Raw genomic sequence first — 23,091 nt, 5'->3', positions numbered from 1 at the left:
GATTCAAATGGCATCTCCTTGGAATTTTAAGTTTATCAAATTGGTATTTAGGGTATGTGTCAAATAACCCAAGATAAACAACTTAAAAGAATGAAAGATTTATTCTGTCTCACCAATCTGGAGGTCTCACTTCCTGTTTCCTGGGTCCTGTTGCTTGGGTCTGCACATCTCGTTGAGAGCCCATGATGGAAGAGGTCACCGCATGGTAAACATGAAGCTGAAGCAAAGACAGAGATGAAGTGGCTGGGATCCAGCTCCCCCTTTAAAGATCAAACACAATGACCTTCCCTCTACTAGAGCCCACAAAGGTTCCATGACGTCCCAATGTTCCACAATCTCATTTCCAAGCCTTCAACATATGGGCCATGGGGAGACACCCCAACTCCCCCCATGGTGTTTGAGATGTATTTGGGAAGATAAGGGCTTCCATAAATCCTTCGGATATAAAAACCCAGGCCTGTTATTATTCTTCCCAGGTGAAGACCAACATTTATTTAGATTCCTTAAAAGGAGAATATCTTTAAAAGGCAGAATGACAAGAGGCATGAAAAAACTAGGAAACAAGAAGTATAGCAAACAAGATGATATTAGGTCTAGGTACCAGATTAAATCTCATTGTGATAACTTTACTGACAGACCTGAAGTTACAATCCTAAATCCCTAATTGCTGTTGAGCAACTAGAATACAAGTCTTACATGGACTAAAAGTAAGTTCTAGAAGTTTTAAACCTCATGATTTATTCACTATTTAGCAGAGCTCCTCAGGTCCTTCAGTTTTAAGTGATCCATGGAAATTCTGGGTTGGATCAAAGAGGAGGCCCCATATTCCACCTGATACCAAGTACTAATAAAATGCTTTGCCAAAAAGGAAGTAGAATTTGGGGTCCAACAGTTGAATCAAGTGTTAGGTTAGATTGGTGGTGAATTCAAGGAGACAAAGAAACTTCCAGAAATCAGACAAGGCCACTGGAGTCGTCTGGACAGGAGTCGTTTGGGTACATAGTAAACTTTGATACCCCAATTTAGGAGATCTCTACCCAACAGATTTGAGTTGTGCTGAGCTTTAACAGGCACTTGTAGAAATCTTAGAGGTCTCAAAAAGAGACAAATCATGAGACAAATTGCCAACATTCTTCTCTAATAAACCTCAGTGACTCCACGGAAGAGGAGTAGGACATCAACAGGTTTTAAGAATAAAATACGTGGTTCCAATCATTGGTCCTTTTTCAGTCGCTCCACAGACTGTTTTCATGTTGCTTTGCTTCTCCCTCTTCTAATGGAAATCATCACACTGCCCCCTTCAGGTGACTGCCTTCTTTATAATGACCATGACTAAGATGGGTCTTCGCTAAACTTCCTGAGACTCTGCTATGTCTTCCTCTTGGTTTTATCCACAGGACTAGCCACCCATGCATACACATGCCCCACTGTATTTTGTTTCTCCTGCCATCTCCTGTGATTCACTGTGCTATCTTGTGGGGCCTACAACAGGGTTTCCCCATAAGTGTGTTGAGTTGTAACAGAAACCCCAGAGAATAAGACAAAGTCAGATGAGGCAAAGGCTGATTTTCTAGGAGGAGGTATGTCCATGTTAGAAGGTATCTGTCACACTGTGATGCAGTGGGAGGGACAATTCATTTGTATGAAGTAACAGTATTTACAGATATATCTACTCTATCTTAGATCATCTGCAACCCAATGAGTAGCTCAAAGAGAAGGGTTCATTGAAAACATTTTTTAATGATAGTTTGGCATGCAATAAGAGAGCATCTGCTATCATTTCCCATTAGAAATCTGCAAGTTCACATGACATGAATAGTCATTGCTATCATGTTATCTTTGTATGGATTTTATTTATTTATTGTCAAAGTGATATACAAAGTGGTTACAGTTTCATACACACGGCAGTGAGTATATTTCTTATTAAACTTGTTACCTCCTCCCTCATTTTTTATTTCTGAAGCACTCTTTGCAACTTTTTAAATGGGTTATTAGCCAGTGACGAAGTGACATTTTATTTCATCAATTGGCAGTTGCAGTTTCCTCAAAGATCATTATCAATAGTCATTAACCTGCAGAGATTGACAGATGGTCCCAGCCCACTCTTCCACTCCAACAACATCTACCTCACCAGGAAGTAAGTATTTAGGACATATTATTTCCCATGTTAGATAGACTGCTTCAGTGATTCCTGGAAAATTTTAATTTTCTCTATTAATATTGTGATAACTTTGGGGGAGGGTGTATGCCAGTCATGGGGCTGGAACTCAGGGCCTGGGTGCTGTTCCTGAGCTTTCTCTTTTACTCAAGGCTGGCACTCTAGCGCTTGAGCCACAGCTCTACTTCTGGCTTTTTTTATGATTAACTGGAAATAAAAGTATTTCCTTCCCATGCTGGCTTTGAACTATGATCTTAAGAGCTCAGTCTCCTGAGTAGCTAGAATTACAGGCATGAGCTATCGGAACCCAGCTGGAATGTTAGTTTCAATAACAATATTTTAATTGACAGAACTACTGATTATTTCATCTTGTTCTTTTAGTCTGATTATGATCACTTGATTTATGATTCATATTTTTTCTACCTTTAAACACTTCAGGGAGGAAAATGAGAATCTACAGAAACATTTAGCATGTGACACGATATACTTTAAAAAGTCATATTTTATACCAAGACAGCATTACATTCATCATCCATACTGAGTTGAAAAGACATAAACTGTTTGTTGCAATATCCCACAAATAATAAAGAAGAAAAATAAGAGGACTTCAACTCCTGGAAACATGTCTTAATTTACTAGTATCTTTACATGGTATCTGAAACTACCTTCTAGATTCTTGCTCTAAAAAAGTGGAATTTAAGCCAACTGATGGGAGTCTACCAATGCCTATATAAGAAATAAGTGTGTTAGTATGTCAGGGAACACTCTATGTCTTGTGAAAGCTACTGAATTTACCATGCTGGGTCTAAATAAATGATTCAAAGGTGACAGTACTTGCTACCTCAGCCATTGGGACGGTTTTCATAAATGAAGCCATTTCACCTGACATTCATTGCAGAGAATAACATGAAACAATGCACTACCTGCTTCACTTGCCCAGATTCCATAAATATTTTAGGTTGAAGACAGTAATATGAAAAAGATGGAACACAAGCTGAAAATTAGAAAACCTGGATATTGGGGCTGGAGGTGTAGCTCAGTGGAAGAGCATTTGACAAACATGCAAGAGACTCAAGTCTGATCTCCAGTATGCCTATATTAGATACATAGGCAGTCAGATAGGTGGTAGAGGATAGATTGATTGATAGAGGATAGATGATAGATAGGTAGATAAGAGATAGACTATGATAGATAAGAAATAGATTATAGATTTATAGCTAGATGATAGATAGATAGATAGATAGATAGATAGATAGATAGATAGATAGATATGATAGATAGATATGATAGATAGATAATCTGGTCTCTGTTCTATTTCAGCCACTGACAGAGGGAAATTATCCTGTTCTCTGCATGTCATTTTTGTCTCCACAACACAGTGGAGAATGTCCAAATTCTACAAATACCAGTGACCACACAATCCAAATCCTTACTGTCTTCACATCTTTTAAATTTAAAAAGTACAAAGTATTTACATAAACCTGTTTAGGCTGGATCCTAATGGTTCATACCTGTAATCCTAGCTAGTCAGGAAGCTGAGATCTAAGGACTGAGGTTCAAAATAAGCCCAGTAAAAACATCCACAAGACTCTTATCTTCAATTAATCAGCAAAATAAGCCAGAAATGCAGGTTTGGCTCAAATGATAGAATGCCAACCTTGCATGGAAAAAGCCAAATGAGAGTGAGAAACCCTGAGTTCAGTCCCTGGTAGTGGCACAAAACAAATGGCTTTATAATAACTAAATAAGCAGAAAACATTCCAAACATATTAATTACTATAAAGATATAGGTCTCAAGTTTTTGGTTCTCTCTCCCATTCTATCTTCTGAGCAAGGCCCTGACATGTATATGTCTCAGTGGTTACAGCCTGTGCTGGCCTAGAGTCATACCTACTTAAGACTTCTCTCTTTGCTTATAGCAACACTTGCCTCATTTCTGCTTTAGACTGTTCCATCTTTCAGTCTAGTATGTGGGACCCCTGATTCTAAGAGCCACTGCTTACAGTCTGGCTAGGGACCAGCTGCTAGCTCATCATGAATGTCACATACATGCATGTCAAAGAACCAGTGTAACTCCAGACTGTGCTTTCTTTTTTTCTTTTTTTTTCTTATTTATTGTCAAAGTGATGTACAGAGAAGTTACAGTTTCATACGTTAGGCCTTGGATACATTTCTTAGGTATTCTTTGTTACCTTTTCCCTCATTCCCTCCTCCCCTCTTCCTTCTTCCCTTCTCCCCCCATGAGTTGTTCAGTTAATTTACACCAAATGGCTTTGCAAGTATTGCTTTTGGAGTTGTCTTTTTATCCTTTGTCTCTCGATTTTGATATTCCCTTTCACTTCCCTAGTTCTAATACCAGTATATACAGTATCCAGTGTACTCAGATGAGATACAGTGATAGTGCGGGTACAACCACAGGAAGGGGATACAAGAGGATCATCAACAATAGAAGCTACGGTTTCACATGGCATGTTGAAAGTGATTACAACAGTGATATAACACTTGTTTCCATAACATGGAGTTCATTTCACTTAGCATCATCTTATGCATAAATTCAGAAGTACTTTTAAGTGGTTTCAGTGGGTTGTTAGTTGGTTGCAGCAAGAAGGGTGAATGTAAGAGTCATGGTGGCAAAAATAAAAACCACATTAAAGCTGGACACTAGTGGCTCACATCTATAACACTAGCTACTCAGGAGGCTGAGATCAGAGGATCATAGTTCAAAGCCATCCCAGGCAGACAAATCTGAGAGACTCTCATCTCCAATGAACCTGCAAAAAGCAAGAAAAGGAGGTATGACTCAAGTGGTAGAGCTCCAGCCTGGACCAAAAACAGCTACATGAGAACTCAAGTCCCTGAGTACTGGCACACAAAAAGAAATTAAATCAATTAATAGAGTAAAAAGAGATTCTTGTTGTAAGTAATAAATGCTGTAGTGTATTAAATTTGACAAATATGGTAAAGGAGGGTCTCCATCATTACTGCTGAGACAGAAGAAAGAACAAATGGTCAGGGGATTGCGAACAGAGGCTGCACTCCCTGGCTCTGAAAAGAGGCAAACCCAGTTTTTTTTTCCTCAATACTAGACCTTTAATCCATACAGTCCTGGCACTGCACACTTCCAATGTGCACAAACTTGGCTTAAATAACCCCAGTCGCCAAACAGCATGGCTCTAGTTTTAGTCATCTAGTGTATTAACTCTGAGTAACTGCACAGTAACTCTACACCTAGCTCTTCAGTCCACAAATCCCTATGCAAGTAAATAACATAGTTGGCATCATGATTAGTGACTGTCTTCACTTCCTGAGATTGTTGTAACAAAGTACAAGCTCTGGATTATTGCTTAAAACAACAAAATTTACTGTCTCACAGTGATGGAGGCTGGAAGTGTCAAGCCTAGGTGCTGGCAGATTCATCTTCTCTGAGGACACTAGGGAGACCTTTCTCTCCTTTCCTTGCTGTGTGTTTGCTGAAATCTGTGATTTACAGATGTTGGCCTTCCAGTCATGTGGCTCTTTCTTTAATGTGTCCTTATCTCATCTTTCTTCTCTGTATATCTGCATCTCTGTCCAAATTTTCCCTTTTTGTAAAGACACCAGACTAGAGTTTTAAGACCCTCCTCCAATGCTCTTATTTTAAAATGATGTTTTCTGCAGAGATCCTGCTTCACAAAAAAATGACACATTTTGGGAGATTAGAACATCAGATATAGGGCTGGGAATATGGCCTAGTGGCAAGAGCCTTGTATACATGAAGCCCTGGGTTTGATTCCTCAGCACCACATATATAGAAAAGGCCAGAAGTGGTGCTGTGGCTCAAGTTGGCAGAGTGCTAGCCTTAAGCAAAAAAAAAAAAAAAGCCAGGGACAGAGCTCAGGTCCTGGGTTCAAGCCCCAGGACTGCCAAAAAAAAAAAAAAAAAAGAATATCAGATATATCTTTGGTGGGTATAGAAGTCATTTTCACCCTATTTCACATGGATTCACACTTTCTATTACTTTAGACAGCACAAACATCTTTAGTACACAGAGAGACGTATGCTTTTATCTAGTAATAAGGGCTCAAAGGAAACTACTTTGGAAGACTAAAATTCTATGTAGGGGAGCTAATTTAATAAGACAAAAAAAGCTTGGTAATTTAGCCACAGTTCAAGTATACTTCCTGTTCAGTAAACTTTCTCTTTTGCAGTTCAAAAGGATGATTCAGTTCTTGTAGTAAAAAATAATCATTGTGTTTCTTGCCTGGCCCTTGAAACTGAGTTATACTATAGCATCCAGTCCTGACAAGTTCCCTCTTCTCTATTAATCAGGAGAGTCCAAAGGAGCCAAAGATAAATCTCTCCTGTCTTCCTTAGAAATGTAAATGTGTTGCACCTGTAGCCAGATTGCTTGCCTTGCTAAAAGTCAGCCTAACAATGAAACCCAATGATTAATTTCCATCTTCTACTCAATAAGTAGATATATCAATCTTGGTAGGTTAGAATGCAACTCCAGGGAAACAAAAGGCAAAAAAGACTTTTCAAAGGAGGAAGGAAAAGAAGAGATCTGATGTTCAGAGAGAGGTTGCTCAATGTCATTAGGCCATCTGTGTTTGATAATTGGAGCTTATGAAAAGAAGGCTCTATCTCTCACAGAGATGGAGGAAACATGAGTTCTGTATTTATTGAATAATTATATCTTCAAGGGATAGCTCTCAGGTCTTTGAGAAAGGCATTTTTGGGTTACTGAAGATTTACAGAGAAAGGATATATGAGTTTTCTAAATAAGTGCTCATAAAAACTAAAGATCAGACAAGGCACTGGTGACTCACACCTATAATCCCAGCTACATAGGAAGCTGGGATCTGAGGCTCATGGTTCAAAGCAAGCCCAAACAGGAAAGTCTATGACACTTTTGTCTCCAATTATCCAGCATAAAAAGCTGGAAGTAGAGCTGTGGCTCAAGTGGTAAAGTACCAGCCTTGAGTAAAAAAAAACTCAAGGCCAGCACTCAGGTCCTGTGTTCAAACCCCAGTACACAACCCCACTCCCTCTACCAAAAAAAGAAAAGAAAAAGATCAGAAGACCAGAGACAAGGTTTTGCTTAGACAAGCATTAAATTCATTGGGCAACATTGAACTTTGCCAGGGAAAGGCATTCAAGGGATGTGGCCCTAAGGCCACATGAGAATTGGCTCGAGTCCATTTGTGTGTGTTGGGGCAATGCATGAATGAAGTTGATGGTGCTGAGATTTTGCCATTTTCTATATATCAACACACTAATGTCCACGAGTACTTGTGGGATGTGAGTTTAATGTTGACACAGGCCTTATTGGCAGATTTGTCCAAAGGCATGGATCTATTGATATTGAAGGTCAAGAGTTTAGGACAGAGAAAACATTGTCTCACTATCTAAAGTAATTGTGAGAAGCAAATTCATAAGGAGATGAGTTTTCTTAATCCCTTAGAAAGAGCTAAGAACTATAATCCTAGCTGTAATCCTAGCTACTCGGGAGGCTGAGATCTGAGAATCACAGTTCAAAGATATCCTGGGCAGAAAAGTCTATAAGACTCATTTCCAATTAACCACAAAAGGGCTGAAAGTGGTGATATGACTCAAGCAGTAAAGCACTTGAATTTTTCAAAAGCTGAAGGACAGTGTCCAGGCCCTGGGTTCAAGCCCAAGCACTAGCACCACTTTGGTCACAGCCTTGGCCAGGCGATTGGCAGCGAGGCTCTGAATTCCCTCTTAGAGAAGTTGGTTGGGAAAGCTTACAATGATTACCCTCTCCTCTGCCCTTTGATTTGCATGTCTGCAACTCAGAATTTTTTCTTCAAAGACTGGTCAGCACACTCTTGAGAGGCAAACAGTCAGGGAAGCTAGCCTTCTTTGGCTGCCAGACCCTCCAGGAGGGAAGGGCCTAGCTCTGCTCACCCTCTCTCTCTAAGCTTGTACCACAGCCTCCTCTCCTTGCTTTCTAAACCAACAGTAGACTTCTTTCGAATCCAGTAACACCTCATCATTGTGAAGGTCGCACACTACATCTGAGGAAGGTTTAAATGCAGGAAGTGTGATGGGAAAATTTCCTGATAACAGCTGGGCTTTATGGTGTAGATAATTATACAGTAAAAGTAGGGGATGGCAGATTAGTGTTTCATTATCTATGACACACATACTCTTCTCTCTTAACTCATCCCAACAGATTCCAGAACATTGAAAGACAAAGGCCAAATATTAACCCAAGTTAAGTATGCTTATATCTTCCCAATATTAATTTGTAGGAGAAAGGAGAAGCTGTCTAAGGTGCTAAGGACAGTCAGGGAAGACAGAACAGGGCTAGGAGACAAAAAGACGAACCACAAATTCCCCTTTGCCCTCACTGATCACAACTTGGGACACATTTTCTAACACCAGACCCACTTCATATCACCACAACTGCCATGTGTCTTATTCTACAGATTCCACCTGAAAGGTGATATGGCCCACAATTCCATCTGTAGCTCCTCTTCCTATGTCACAAACACCCAGGGATGACTTACTGCTGAGTGGTTCCGAACCATACCACTGGAAGAAAGTGAGGGTATGAGGGAGGGAAGGAGAGGGAGAAGAAATTGGGGTGGGGGAGAAGGAAAGGGAGAGAAAAAGGGATCAGGAAGGAGAGGAAGAGGGAGGGAGATGGAGAGGGGAGGAACATGGAGGGGAAGGGAAATGAAGGGAAGGGAAATGAAGGGAAGGGAGATAAAAAAAAAAAAAGAAAAAGAAAAAAGACCCAGGAGGAGAAGGAAGGGAGGGAAGGAGCACACAGAAATTAAAAATCATCCAGCATCTCAGGCAAGGTAGGCAATATCATGGAAGGAGACAGAATAAGACATGGCAATGCTACCAGAAGGGGAAAGAATCTACTCAAGCTTTCTAAAAGGGAGAAGAGGAGGAGATAGATAGATAGATAGATAGATAGATAGATAGATAGATAGATAGATAGACAGACATGCTTGAACAGATTCCTTACCCTCGGGTAGCATTATCCAGTCCTGTATTTTACAAATACATACATACATATAAAATTATCTATAAAACTTCCTTTGTACCTTAATACAAGTAGCTCACACCTGTAATCTTAGCTGTTCAGAAGGCTGAGATTGGGAGGATTGTGCCTTTCAACTTTTACCATATATAATTCTATATTTTTTGCACCAATTTACACTCTTTTGTTTTCTGGTCCAAGGGCTTGAACTCCAGGGCCTGGGTGCTGTCCCTGACCCTATCTGTGCTCAAGGCTAGCACTGTACCACTTGAGACACAGTGCCACTTCTAGCTTTTTCAGAATAGTTTGTTGGAGATAAAAGTCTCATGGACTTTTCTTTCCAGGCTGGCTTTGAACCATGATCCTCATATTTCAGACTCCTAAGTAGTTAGGATTACAGTCATAAGCCACTGGTACCTGGCTGCACTCCATTTTTTTTCACTTAATGCTGTGCTTTTTAGGCTGATTTTCATCACAGAATCACAATTAAGTGAGTGTTGTATATACATATATGTTTATTTTTATATATAGTATAGTTAGGTATTTTATATATATAAATATAATTGTGTATATATGTGTGCATATATGTGTATATTGTGTATATATGTGTATATATGTGTGTATGTATATATGTGTGTATGTATGTTTATGTGTGTAATATATATATATATATATATATATATATGCTTGGGGGGGAGGTATACCAATCCTGGGACCTGAACTCTGGGACCGTCCTTCAGCATTTTTGCTCAAAGCTAGCACTCTACCACCTGAGCCACAGCTCCACTTCCAGCCTTTTACTGGTTAATTTGAGATAAGAGTCTTACAGATTTCTTGCCCAAGATGACTTCAAACTGAGATCCTCAGATCTCATCCTCCTGATTACCTAGGATTCCAGGCATGAGCCACCAGCACTCAGCCACAGACACAAGTGGCATAATTTGTAGGATGGCAATGAAAGCATATAGTACCTCTAAACCTCCAAACAAGAACCCAGTTTCCTAAGAACCAAAGAGCTAACTTAAAAATCTTCTTTCCAGTACAACCTAAAATAGCAGGCATTTAAAAATCTACTATTCTGCTATTATTTACTTTTTGAAACAAGGTCTCTATGTAGCCAAGGTTGGCTTGAACTTGGGATTTTATTGCCTTCTTCAATGCATACACCACATCTGCCTTCTTCCTTAAATTATATGTATAATTATAATATATACTATGTATAATTATATATAGTATATAGTCCTCTTTCAAGCACATCACTAAAATAACTATATATTGCTCCTTTTAGTCAGGACAGACAGTGTGCTGGCCTGCTACCAGCATTCCATGCCTGAGTTTATCCACATTTTTATCAGTGACCATCTCTTTCCTTCAACATCTTTTTTCATTTGTTTCCCTGAATGAGTTCAAAATAGTCAATTTCCCCATGCCCTTCTATGTCTCAAGGCTTTGATTCCTTTCATACTGCATTAATATTTAAGTTTATAGTTGCAAGCAATTTACACTTACAACCTTGAAGATTTCTTTGTTTTATAACATTCTGTCCAAATGATAGAAAACCGGATCATCCATAAACGAAACAAATTGATTTCAATTGGCCTCAGGCTTTCCAACCACAATGTTAGAGACAAGTCCAATAAAATATTTTCAAGAGCTGAAAGGAAATAAATATTGATCCTTAAATTATTAGCAGCTAAAAATCTTTAAAGATGTTATTAGACTATGAAGATTCAAAAGTTTTTAAGTCTCATAAATCCCTTTGAAAATATTCTTAAAGGAAATATACCAGTAGGAACAATGAAAAACAAACCTAGAAATAAGATATTCAATTTGTGGAAATAAAGGTAGGAATTTATTGTACTTAAAAATTACATGAAAGTACAGCACATCAAAAACAACTCTGAGGAAAGTATAGCAAATGGCCCCTTGGGGTAAAGCTGTTTTGCAATGGAAAAAAAAAAAAAAACAACAACAAAAACAAGAGCCACAGGTGGCCGGAGACCATCAGAAATCTTTGGTTTCCTGCGATTATGCTAGTATTGACATATAAGGGAATCTGAGATGAACATTAAAAAATATGTAACACCATTACCATATATTTTGTGTGTGTCCAGGTACTGGGTGTTGAACTGAAGACCTCACATCTATGGTTGGTGCTCTACCACTTGAGCCACACCTCCAATCTAGATTTTTTTTTGCTGGCTAACTAGACATGGAGTCTCTTGGACTTTTCTGCCCAGAATGGCTTTTGTTAGAAACAGAAATCTATTCTCATCTTCATTATGAAGCAGGATCCATGCAATCACAGACAGAAGTCTTAATAAGGCAGAAGGGTACATTCTCCAAGTTCTTATTCCAAATGTTTTCCCTGCTCCCTGTCCATTGCCCTGTTGACTTCAGGATTCAGCTTCACAGTTTAGACACATAGGCAACAGGAGATCTCATATGTGAGTTAAGGTACGTAGGCTTTAGGAAGTCACATAAGTTAAGACCAAGGAAATCAAACTTACAGCTGGACTGTTTCGTGATCTTCCTTTGACAGAAAATATTCTTACTAATTTCTCCTTTCAACTTTTACCTCTTTGGGGCTAGAGTTATTCTTTTCTTCATATTCTTATAACACCATCTATCCTTTTTTTTTATCACTAAGTAAGGAAAATTTACCCTGAGTAATGTAGAGGAGGGTCTCACTTAGTCGAGGAGTTGCTACTGTTACTGATTTCGGTACCTTGGGTATTATATATATGTTTATTGGAACTAGGGAAGGAAAGGAGAATATCAAAATGGAGAGACAAAAGGTAAAAGGCAAACGAATGCAACAGCAACACTTACGAAACTATATGCTGTAAACCAACTGTACAACTCATGGGGGGGATGGGAGAGAGGGGAAGGAGGGAGAAAATGAGGGAGGGGTAACAAGTTTTATTAGAAATGTACTCACTGCCTTATATATGAAACTGTAACCCCCTCTGCACATCACTCTGAGAATAAATAAATAAAAAAGCATTCTCAAAAAAATATTTGTAGTAGTCCCCTGATACAGGGTATAATACAATAGGCAAATCAGAATGCTGTGATGATTAGAGAGATTAGGAGGCTATCATCCCTTTCCATTTTTCAAACTACTGTTCCACTAGGCTTGTGAAGGGGTCATTTATTCACAAGTTTTCAGCCAATTCATTGGCTACAGTGGTCAGTCCATCAAGAGCAGTGTTAGAATCAGAATGAAGGCACAACTCTGGCCTACTATCATTACCACAGTCTCCCCCTTTTGACTCCAAAAAGCCTAAGTGGGCCTAAGTGGTTATCTCAGCTCAAAAGACTCATCGCTCTACTTGTTCAGTCATTTCCTTAACTGCATCTCCTCATACAGTTTACAAATCTTTGTTGGTTTTAACAAGCAGACACAAAGGAAATAAAGTCATGGAGAAAATAGAACATATGAATATCGATGAAAGGCATCTGAGTCCAGACACAAGGTTAAATTCATCAAGAAGATATAGCAACTGAAAACCTACATGTACCCAACATTGAAGCAACTAAATGTGTAAAGCAAGTACTCACAGATCTACAAGGGAAAAATAGCAATACAATAATAGTTGAGGATTTCAATAAATAGATAGGCCAGATAGCAGACCAATAAGTAGGCAGCAGACTCGAATTACACTATAGATCTAATGGACCTAGAGAATGTATTTTGACCAGGCCATTTAATAGCAACAAATATACAAAATTTCAAGCATATACAGAATACTGTTCCAAGACAGAGCAACAAATTTCTTAAAACTGAAATATTATGATGTACATTTTTTTTCTAGAAATTAATGACAGGAGAAAAAATATTCACAAATATATGGAAATTAAACAACACACTCCTGAACTACCAAAGAACCAAAGAAGAATCAAAAAGTAAAAAGTATCCTGACATAAATATGGAAACACAACATACTAAAACGTATGAAATTCAGCAAAAGTAGATCAAAGTTTATATAGATTAAAGTCTTCATGAGTTAAAAGACCTCAAATAAATTCCTGAACTTTACACCCCTAAAAGAAATGGGAAGGGGGATATTTGAGGGCTGAAAATGAGTTAATCTCAAGCCAAGATCTGCAAGGGACAAAAGGAATTGGGTAATAGCTGAATTCCAGGGAGAATAAAAGGGAAATGCCCTACATTCCATCTTTGACAGACTGAGCAGGTAGAGTTGGAATTAGGGGTCCAAGACACCCAGGTGGTGGAGCGATGTGCTAGGCTGCAGGGTAGAGGAAGGGGCACCTCCATGCAGTAGCCCCTGACTCTCTGCCCCTCCCCCTCTCAAGAGCCCTTTGTGATGAGAGGCCTCTGTGATGCAGGCTTGAGCCCACTGCCTGCTGGCAAAGGAGATTTGTAAAGCTCAGTTGCCTGAGAGCAACAGTACAATTCAGACGATGGAGAATCCTCTCTTCAATCTGAAAAGTGGCAATGCCCAATGGCTGAGCCCGAGCTACACCACCATGGTATTGGATATGATCCTTGCCTTTGCGTGTGGCGTGGGGCTTTTTCTCCTGTTACTGCCTTTCATTGATCGAAAGCCATCCTTACCACGACCTGAGAAAAAAAAGAAACAGAGGAAGGTAAGGCTCTTTCAACCCAGACTCTACCAAAAATAACTCTTTCATTCTTTTCTTTTCTTTTCCTCTTCTTTCCCTACACACACACACACGCGCGCACACAAACACACACACACACACACACACACACACACACAGCTATTTTTCACTCTTTCAAATCAAGTAGAGAAGCAGCTGAAAGGGAAGTCGAAAGAAAGGAAGGAAGTGGGCTGGGAATATGGCCTAGTGGCAAGAGTGCTTGCCTTCTACACATGAAGCTCTCGGTTTGATTCCCCAGCACCACATATATGGAAAACGGCCAGAAGGGGCGCTGTGGCTCAGGTGGCAGAGTGCTAGCCTTGAGCGGGAAGAAGCCAGGGATGGTGCTCAGGCCCTGAGTCCCAGGCCCAGGACTGGCAAAAAACAAAAACAAAAAAGGAAAGAAGGAAAGAGAGAGGGAGGAAGGAAGGAAGGAAGGAAGGAAGGAAGGAAGGAAGGAAGGAAGGAAGGAAGGAAGGAAGGAAGGAAGGAAGGAAGGAAGGAAGAGGGCCTTCTAGTCAGCTCTGGCAGGACCAGGCAGGGGGAGGGTGGGCACCAGGTCATTCACTAAGCTCACACACCTTCTGCATGGTGTGTTTTAGATGCCAAGGTAAAGTCAGCCACTGCCAGTTCATGGCTGAGAAGTGGGTTCCTGAGCCCACACCTTTGCTCCCTGTTAGACTGCTTTGAGGACTGTGCTGAATCCCTGGGAATCATCACTGCCTGGAGTCACCTACTGGCAGGCACCAGCAGAGGCTCCGGTCTGTCTCTCTGAGCAGGACAGTGACAAAGGGTACCCAGGTGGATCTCACATAGGAAATCCCTTGTTGTGTTAAAAAACAAACAAACAAACAAAAAACAGAGCTCACACCTGTAATCCTAGGCTACTCAGAAAGCTGAGATCTGAGGATCCCAATTCAAGGCCAGCCAAGATACAAAAGTCCATGAAACTCTCCAATTGACCACCAGAATACCAGAAGTAGAGCTGTGGCTCAAGTGGTAGAGTACTAGCCTTGAGCAGTAAATACTCAGGGACAGTGCTGAGACCCAGAGTTCAAGCCCCAGGACAGGCAGAAGGAAGGAAGGAAGGAAGGAAGGAAGGGAGGGAGGGAGGGAGGGAGGGAGGGAGGGAGGGAGGGAGGGAGGAAGGGAGGGAGGAAGGGAGGGAGGAAGGGAAGGTAAGAGAGGGGGAGTGGAGGGGGAGGGGAGGAAGGGGAAGGGAAAGGGGGAAAAAACATTCAGGTGCTGGTGGCTCAGACTTGTAATCCTAGCTACTCAGGAGGCTGAGATCTGAGGATCACAGCCCAGGAAGGAAAGTCTGTGAGACTCTTATCTTCAAAAACAACTTTGAAAAAGCCAGAAATGGATCCGTGGCTGAAGTGGTAGAGTGCTAGGCTAGCCTTGTGTAAAAAGCTCAGGGATAGTGCCCATGCCCTGAGTTCAAGCTCCAGGACCAGAGGGAGGGAGGAAAGGAGGGTGGGAAGGACAGTGTGTGTGTATGCATGGGCATATGTGTTCCTTTTTTTTCTTTTCTTTTTTTTTTTTTTTGCCAGTCCTGGGGGCTTGAACTCAGGGTCTAGTCCCTCAGCTTCTTTTGCTCAATGCTAGAGCTCTACCACTTGAGCCACAGTGCCACATTCAGCTTTTTCTGATTAGTTTACTGGAGATAAGAGTCTCCCAGACTTTTCTGCCTGGCCTGGAAAAAAATCCATTAATTCAATATAAAATGTCATAATATTTAGGAACAATGCTTGCCCTTTGTCTAGAGAAAGGAGACTGAGATTGAACTTAACCTCCCATTTTCTTCTTATTTCTCAGTATCATCTGCAGATACGGGGGTGGAAAAAAAGCAGGAAGAAAAGTACCCCTTCAAAAGGTAAGTCTCTACCATTTGTTCCTGAGGTCCGTATTTAATACTGGTCCTAAGGGACCAGAGCCAGGGACCCGTCTCTCAGGAAGTAGTTGCAGAGGCCTGAGGGGAAGGCTCCTGGGAAGAAAATCAGAACCAGGGACATTTCTTAGGTCTTGGGTTCAGAAGGAGCTGTGAAGTGACTGGATTTGTTAAGTAAGGGGTTATGTGAGTTATGGTATAACAAGAGTGCCTGAATTCACAGGGCCTGCTGTGGACAAGCTGTTTTACTTGAATAAGGCTCATGCACAGCTGTAAAAACCTTGTTGAAATGATGGATAAGGAACCCATTTGTAAATGATAACAGCACTACTCACCCATATACTCTGCAACCTCTGTCAGCCAGGGTTCTTATAATCTTGAGCTCTGGTGCTTGGGCTGTAGAGTCCATCCTCACAGGGTCTCAGGTTCCAATAAAGTTTCCCATCTCTCTCCCTTCACTACCATAACCCAGTCTCCTTATTTGTAGCATCTGAAGAACACCTGAAGGAGATAAAGGAAAAAGAGCAAAACGTCTCATATTTAGAACAAATGAGCCCAGAACACCACTCAGACTCTGTAGGGGATCCATTAGAGCCACCAAGTACAGAACAGGACGACAAAACCCCACAACATATGAGCCCAGAACACCATTCAAATCCTGTAGGGGGTCCATTAGAGCCACTAAGTACAGAACAGGACGACAAAACCCCACAGTCCTTCTGGGATATGAAAGACAAGTCAGAACATCTACTGGGTTCTCAGCAACCATCATTACCCAAGATCATGGAAGACGATTTCCAGAAGAAATATAACCAGCTTTTCTGGGGTCTCCCCTCTCTACATAGTGAATCCTTAGTGGCTACAGCCTGGATCCCACAGAATTCTCTACAGTCTCCATTCTTCCTATTCAATGGAACTTCGATTCAAGATAAAATATCTCCAGTGCTTTCCCAGGTCCATCCTCTCTCCCATCTGGAGTCCCAGTCCCCATCCTTGATTCTGCCTATCTCCCAAATCCAGCCCTCACCTCTGGGTCATTTCCGTCAATCCTCTCTCCCTTCCCTGCCTTCTTCTCTACACCGCCTTAGGGACTATGGAACATCTTTTTCTGTAACCCAAAGTAAACTCCCAATTTTCAGTCCAACTGAAATTCAATACCCAGAAAGGACCATGCTAAGGAAACAACTAGAACGTGAGTGGGCTTTCCCCACAGTGGTTCAAACATCTCAGAAATACAGCTGTCCGATCAATTCCAATGTTTCCCAAGAAAGCGGGAAAGCTTCTATCCTTCCTGAGAATTTGCCAATCAGCCCTGAGCTCCGGGGGCAACTGGAACAACACATTCAGAAGTGGCTCGTTCAACACCAATCAGACCTGCCCCGCAGTATCCAAGGGTCCCTGGAAATGATGGATTTTCAAGAGGAGTTAACAAAAAAATGCTCAGATAACATCAAGCCTGGCCCCTCTCAGTCCTCTCTGTCGACCGGTGAACATTGCAAGGATGGACAGAAGGTGAGGTTCCATTTAAACAAGGAGATCAGCAAGAACTTGGGGCATATTCTAGGAAGAGCCCCGAAATATCCATCCAAGGAAGTAGAATACTTCCCGGTGAAAACTACGAAGTTGAACTCTGATGAATCCCTGAAGAAGAATTCATCTTTGAAGAATGACTCTGTTAAAAATGTACCAAGATGTGGAGATAAGAATGTACGAACTGACTCCAAATCTCATTTGGCCATGAAGCCGGGGCGCAAATGTGAAGCTCCAATATCTGTGGGCATACCCCGACCCTGGCTTCCTGCTTTGCCTATGCCCAACACCCACATTGAGACCAGTCTAGTATATTCAAAGAGTACTGAAAGCTGTGAGACCACCTACCGAAAGCTTTCCTTCCTTGACATATATACTCATCAGGCCCTGGAGGCACATATTATAAAGCTTTGGGTGAAACACCGATGGGGCTTACCCCTCAAGGCCCTCAAACCCATTAATGTCTTTAAGTTGAAAAAGCCTCAACTTTTGGCCCTCCCACACTATAGTGGCCCCTCCTCCTCCACCTGTGTATCTAGGACCAGCTCAAAAGTTCAGGTTGCCAAATTCCTAGGAAAGCCACCCCAGGAAAGCTCCAGAGAGAAGATGACAGCTAACAAGTATGTTCCCGAAAACGTGAATCCCATCACTCCCTCATCCTCATGCAAGGAGATTGGAAAACTCCATAAAAGTGTTTCATATGATGATGCCCATGGCGCCTCAAAGCCCCCTACAACTAGAGGGGAGGGAAAATGGCCTCCTCAGCCTCACATGGGCAGCTATATGAGCAGACACTGTCCAAGCAAGAAAGTCCTGGGGACCGGAAAGGGCAGCCTAGAGGTGCCTACAAGATCTATGGCCCATGATCTGAAAAAGCCATGCTTTCAGAAAGAAGTCACAAATGAGTTTCAACACAGACAGAGGAATGCTGTGACCCAGGCCCCAGCCTGTGCCACTGGGGCCACCCTTCCACTCTGCCAGTCCAGGGATATGATGCCCCTGGTAGCAAATTATTTGGCTTCCCACCTTTTGGATGACATGATGATTGAAGAGCCCTACAGCTTGGGGCAACATCAGCCCCATGTCCCAAAATGTCAGGAAACATGGAGAAATCAACCCAAAATGTATGGCCTTACTTACAAGACGGAGGACTACAGGAGAACGACCCCAAGAAATCGTGAAAAACCATGTGAAGAAACGAGGACCCCCAAACTCACTCCAGCCAAGAGAACAGAAGAAACTCCAGAGGATAAAGCCCTAACTCCAGTGTCTATGGAAAGCCACTTCCAAAAACTCATGAGACACTTATTTCACTGGATGCTACCCAAGAAAACTATCACAGCAGAAGCAGACACCCCCAAAAAAGACAAGGCTAAGTGTGCCACTGTTCAGAAACACAGAAAGAGGAAAGCCAGAACACAAGTAGACAGGAACATAGCTGAGGCACAGGAACTCATGACAGCCATTGGACAAATAGTAGAAAAGAAAATGATACTTCATAACAAACTTTGCACCTTGAAATCAAACCAGCACAAAGAATACCCTCGAGCTCCCAACTGTCACATTCCCTCTTACCAGAGACCTCCCCACTACTCAGATCAAAGAAGAATGACCAGTTGTGCAGCCAGCAAGTGTCAGAGGTGTCCTACCCAGGACAGGAAACTCACAACCAAACAGTCCCAGAAGAGCGTCCGATTCAATGAGCATCGTAGCGCCCAACATTCCTGCTATACACCCCCCAAGAAGGTTGTGTCACCCCCAGGGGCCTTCCCCCAAGGGCCAACAGTGCCAGGGCACTCAAGCCACCAGAGACACTGCCCGAGGCATTGCCATCTCTGGAGAGGCGCCTTGTCTCCATCAGAAAATCCTCCTCCAGTCTTTTCCGTTAGGAAAACATGTCCCAAAGAAAAAATGTGATGTGTGGAAGAAAAGAAATACTCCACATGCTAGAAAACCCAGTTCATGTAAACCCAATAAACATTTTCCCCTCACACAAGGTATTGACTTCTATATCTTCCATGGTTGGTGTGGGCTGTAGCTTGTAGAAGGGATGAGGGGAGAAGAGGGATAAGAAGTTGAATTACAAACCAATCTCTATCCAGACATACTTCATTAAACCATATGCTGAATGAATAATGTCTTATAATAACCATCCTGAAAGAAACAATTTTTTTTTGCTGGTCCTGGAGCTTGAATTCAGTCCCTTTGGCTTTCTGCTACTCAGTCTTCCATACAGTACAATAAGAACTGGTTGAAGAGAGCCACAGACACCTCTGAGAGAAACCTCCCAGAGAGATTCCAAGCACAGAGATACGGTTGCGTAGTGTGGGAAACTATACACTGAAATTTCCCCTGCAATCTCCACAGGAACCTCACAGGGCTCTGAGACCTCATGTCAGACCTTCACAGACATTTTGCAGACGACCTTCCTACAGAAATCACTCAGACTTCCCTGTCCCACAATCTTCACACAGAGACCTCCAATCCACCAGAGATTTCCAAATACACACACACACACACACCTTCCACAGAGCTCAAGTCAATACACACAGAGCTCTCATGCCCTCATGGACTCCTTGCACAGCATCTACTAGTGGTTCCACAGTCAGGGACAGAAACCTCACACAGAATTCCTCTGGGAATTTCAAACAGAGATCACAGAGCACCCTCCCACAAGGCCTCCCCACAAGGCCACCCCACAAGGTCCTCTCACAAAGCCCTCCCATAAGCCCCTCCAAGCACAAACAAGACCCTCCCACAGCCATATACCAATAGACTTCCCACAAAGACCTCATGTGGAAATTGACCAAAGACACCTCCCCATTCAGCCCCCAAGGCTGAGATCTGGCACAAAGACCAATACTGCTCCACAGAGGCGAAGCGCAGAGATCTTGGCCAGAGACCTTACACACAGACACCTACACACAGACTTCCCACTTCCACAGCAGAGACCCCTCTAGATCCTTTCCACAGAGACTTCATGCTACCTCACAACCCCCATGCAGAAAGTCGGCAGAGAGACTTCACACAAAGTTCTCTCAGATAGCTGACAAAGACTTCCCCTACACATCGCATCCAGAGACCACATAGATTTCCTGCTGCTTGGTGGAGACTACACAAACACCTTCCAGCAGAGATTTCACAGAGACTGGTACACAGAATGCACATGCAAACTACCTAGGAAGACTCCAGGTATGTCCTCACACAGTTCTTCTTCAGGAGCCTAAGGGGCCACGTAGTAGGAATGAAACCATTTAGCAAGCTGGCACCTTAGGTGGGATACCATGAGTTGTACCTTTCCCAACCCTGAGGTACCCAGACATTGTCAGCCGTGCACCAAAAACAAGATTCTCTGCTTGGAAAAAATTTAAGGAAAGGGTAAGACAACAGCCACTCTGTCTGATTATAATCCAGTCAGGATTCCTATGTGTCTATTGAAAAAGTGATCTATTTTATTTCTACTTTTCTATGTTAATGTGTGAACACAGAAATGTTCATAGAAGCCATTGTAAAAGACATTGGTACTTAAAAGCCAAACTCATTGCCAGGCAAAAGTGGCTCATGCCTGTGATCCTAGCTACTCAGGAGACTGAGATCTGAGAATCCTCAGTTCAAAACTGACTGGGTAGGAAAGTCCATAAGATTCTTAGAAAGAAAGAATGAAAAAGAGAGAGAAAGAAAGAGAAAGAGAGAAAGAGAGAAAGAAAGAAAGAAAGAAAGGAAGAAAGAAAGAAAGGGAAGGAAGGAAGGAAGGAAGGAAGGAAGGAAGGAAGAAAGAAAGAAAGAAAGAAAGAAAGAAAGAAAGAGAAAGAAAGAAAGAAAGAAAGAAAGAAAGAAGAAAGAAAGAAAGGAAGGAAGGAAGGAAGGAAGGAAGGAAGGGAAGGAGGGAAGAAAGAAAGAAGAAAGAAAGAAAGAAAGAAAAGAAAGAAAGGTAGGAAGAGGGGGAGGATGGACAGGGAGAAGGGAGGGAGGGAGGGAGGAAGAGAAAAGAAAAGGAAAATGAAGGAAGGAATGAAGGGAGGAAAGAAGGAAGAAGGAAGGAAGGAGAGAAAGGAAAGAAGAAAAAGGAAGGAGGGAGGGAGGAAAAGGAAAGAAGGAAGGAGAGAGAGAAAACGGGCGATAAAAGAAAGGAAGGAAGGTAAGAAAGAAGAGCTATGGTGCAAATGGTAAAGCACTATCCTTGAGCGAAAAGCTCAGGGATAGCACCTAGACCCTGAGTTCAAGCCCCAGGATTAGGATAAGTAAAACAGCAGAACTCACCTGAGATAAATTCATTTTCTGTCCTTGAAAGAAGGTAGAGAATTGTAAAGGTTTTGCTAAGGACAAAGAAAGATAGCTATGAAAAAACTGGTTGTCTTAAAGTTCCTATACTACCTACTTAAAAATACCATATCAGCAAAAGAAGAGGTTTCCTAATGGGAAATATCCCTTTCACTCTGAGAAGGGGTAAGAAAGACCATAGAGAGAGAGCATCAAGGTACTTGTACATAATCTCTGATATGATTATGTAGGCTTGCATTAGCACTAAATAAGGTAACTTATTTCCTAAAAAAAACTAATAATAAACCAGAGAATTGGTTAAACAAGCCCAGCCACATAAGGTTTTTTGTTGTTTTGTTTTTAAGCCTACCTTCATTAAAACACTCTCTCCCTCTCTGTCTCTGTCTGTCTGTCTGTCTCTGTCTCTCTCTCTCTCTCTCACACACACACACATACACACACACACACACACAGGTTGCCTTACTAAGCATGTTCTTATTCATTATCTTTACTACATGACTTAGAATTTCCATAGAAAGCTCTAACAGGATATTTTGTGCAAGAAATGCTTTTAACAATAGCTTTCTTCTAAATCGGTTGTCAATTCTTACAAAAGATCTTTCGAAAATGGGTGTGGTGGCTCATGCCTGTAATCCTAGCCTCACAGAGAGTGTAAATGAGAGGTTCAGTCCATGCCAGCCGGGGCAGTACCCTAATGACTAAAGCAAAAGGGGCTGGGAGCAAAACTCAAGTGGTAGGGCACATGCCTAGCAAGAACAAGGCCTGAGTTCAAACCCCATTACTAATAAAAAAAAAATCAAATAGACAGATATAGACAGAGAGATAGATAGGAAGATAGGGTATTTTCTCTGTATAAGTGAGCAGCACTCTGCTTGGTTCCTGCTTCTGCTCTGGATAACTATAAAAGTCATGCATTTTAGGCTGAATATTTTTGAGCTTCCAACACAGAAAACTCTACTGTTACTTTTGTGATTTTCTGTGTTCAGAAGAAAGCATTATCTTGACCCTAGAAGCTACATGCAACGACAAGACATTATGAGAACACATCAGAATTTGGAGAAAGGGAGGAGAGAAAGAAAAAAATGTGGTATTGCCTAGATTTTGCCAGCTGGTGGTTGTCTCTAGATATCATGCTCTTACCAACAGTCCGGTGAACTGCTTTTTACAGGCAGGCACCCATTCGTTTCAATCAGGTTCTCCCTTTCTGCAAGTTGGTCCATCATTTTGGCTTCTGGACCAGACATCATCACCAGCTTTAACTCGGGCTACACAGAGAAACAAGAACTGCCTCTGAGCCAGATATGGTGGTACACATCTGTAATATCAGAATTTAAGAGGTTGAGGCAGGAGGATCCCAAGTTCCAGAGCAATCTGGCTGCATAGCAAGACTCTGTCCCAAGAACGTGGCTTTAGGGTGGGGGTGAGGGGATAGAAAGATCAGGGCCTACTCTTTTCTAGAATCTTCTGCTTCTGCTCTAGGAGAAATCTATGTCAGGAGGGCTGATATCAATTTCTTGACATAAATTTCCTGCTTTACTCCAGAAAGTTTGGGATCTAGGCCAAGAGATAAATTCACATTCTTTCAAATGTTCATATACCTTA

At 41.8% G+C, this 23,091-nt stretch overlaps 1 protein-coding gene across 1 annotated transcript; it reads left to right on the top strand.

Annotated features, from left to right (window-relative positions):
* The first annotated feature begins 13,586 nt into the window (after window positions 1–13,586).
* On the top strand, window positions 13,587–22,872 carry LOC125352364 (spermatogenesis-associated protein 31-like). Its single transcript, XM_048347465.1, has 4 exons — window positions 13,587–13,772; window positions 15,606–15,663; window positions 16,166–18,916; window positions 22,730–22,872. The coding sequence occupies exons 1-4, from the start codon at window positions 13,587–13,589 to the stop codon at window positions 22,870–22,872; spliced, it is 3,138 nt and encodes a 1,045-aa protein (XP_048203422.1).
* The last annotated feature ends 219 nt before the right edge of the window (window positions 22,873–23,091 follow it).

The sequence above is a fragment of the Perognathus longimembris genome, chromosome 1 (genome assembly GCF_023159225.1).
Source record: "Perognathus longimembris pacificus isolate PPM17 chromosome 1, ASM2315922v1, whole genome shotgun sequence".
NCBI lineage: Eukaryota > Metazoa > Chordata > Mammalia > Rodentia > Heteromyidae > Perognathus > Perognathus longimembris.
The sequence above is the reverse complement of the archived record's forward strand: the minus strand, read 5'-3'. Positions and strand labels throughout refer to the sequence as shown.

What these genes read in the sequence shown, in the direction of transcription:
- LOC125352364 (XM_048347465.1), top strand. Translation starts at nt 13,587, where the DNA reads ATGGAGAATCCTCTCTTCAATCTGAAAAGTGGCAATGCCCAATGGCTG. An exon ending in AAAAAAAGAAACAGAGGAAG is followed by an intron (nt 13,773 to 15,605) that starts GTAAGGCTCTTT and finishes CTTATTTCTCAG; the next exon opens with TATCATCTGCAGATACGGGG. An exon ending in GAAAAGTACCCCTTCAAAAG is followed by an intron (nt 15,664 to 16,165) that starts GTAAGTCTCTAC and finishes CCTTATTTGTAG; the next exon opens with CATCTGAAGAACACCTGAAG.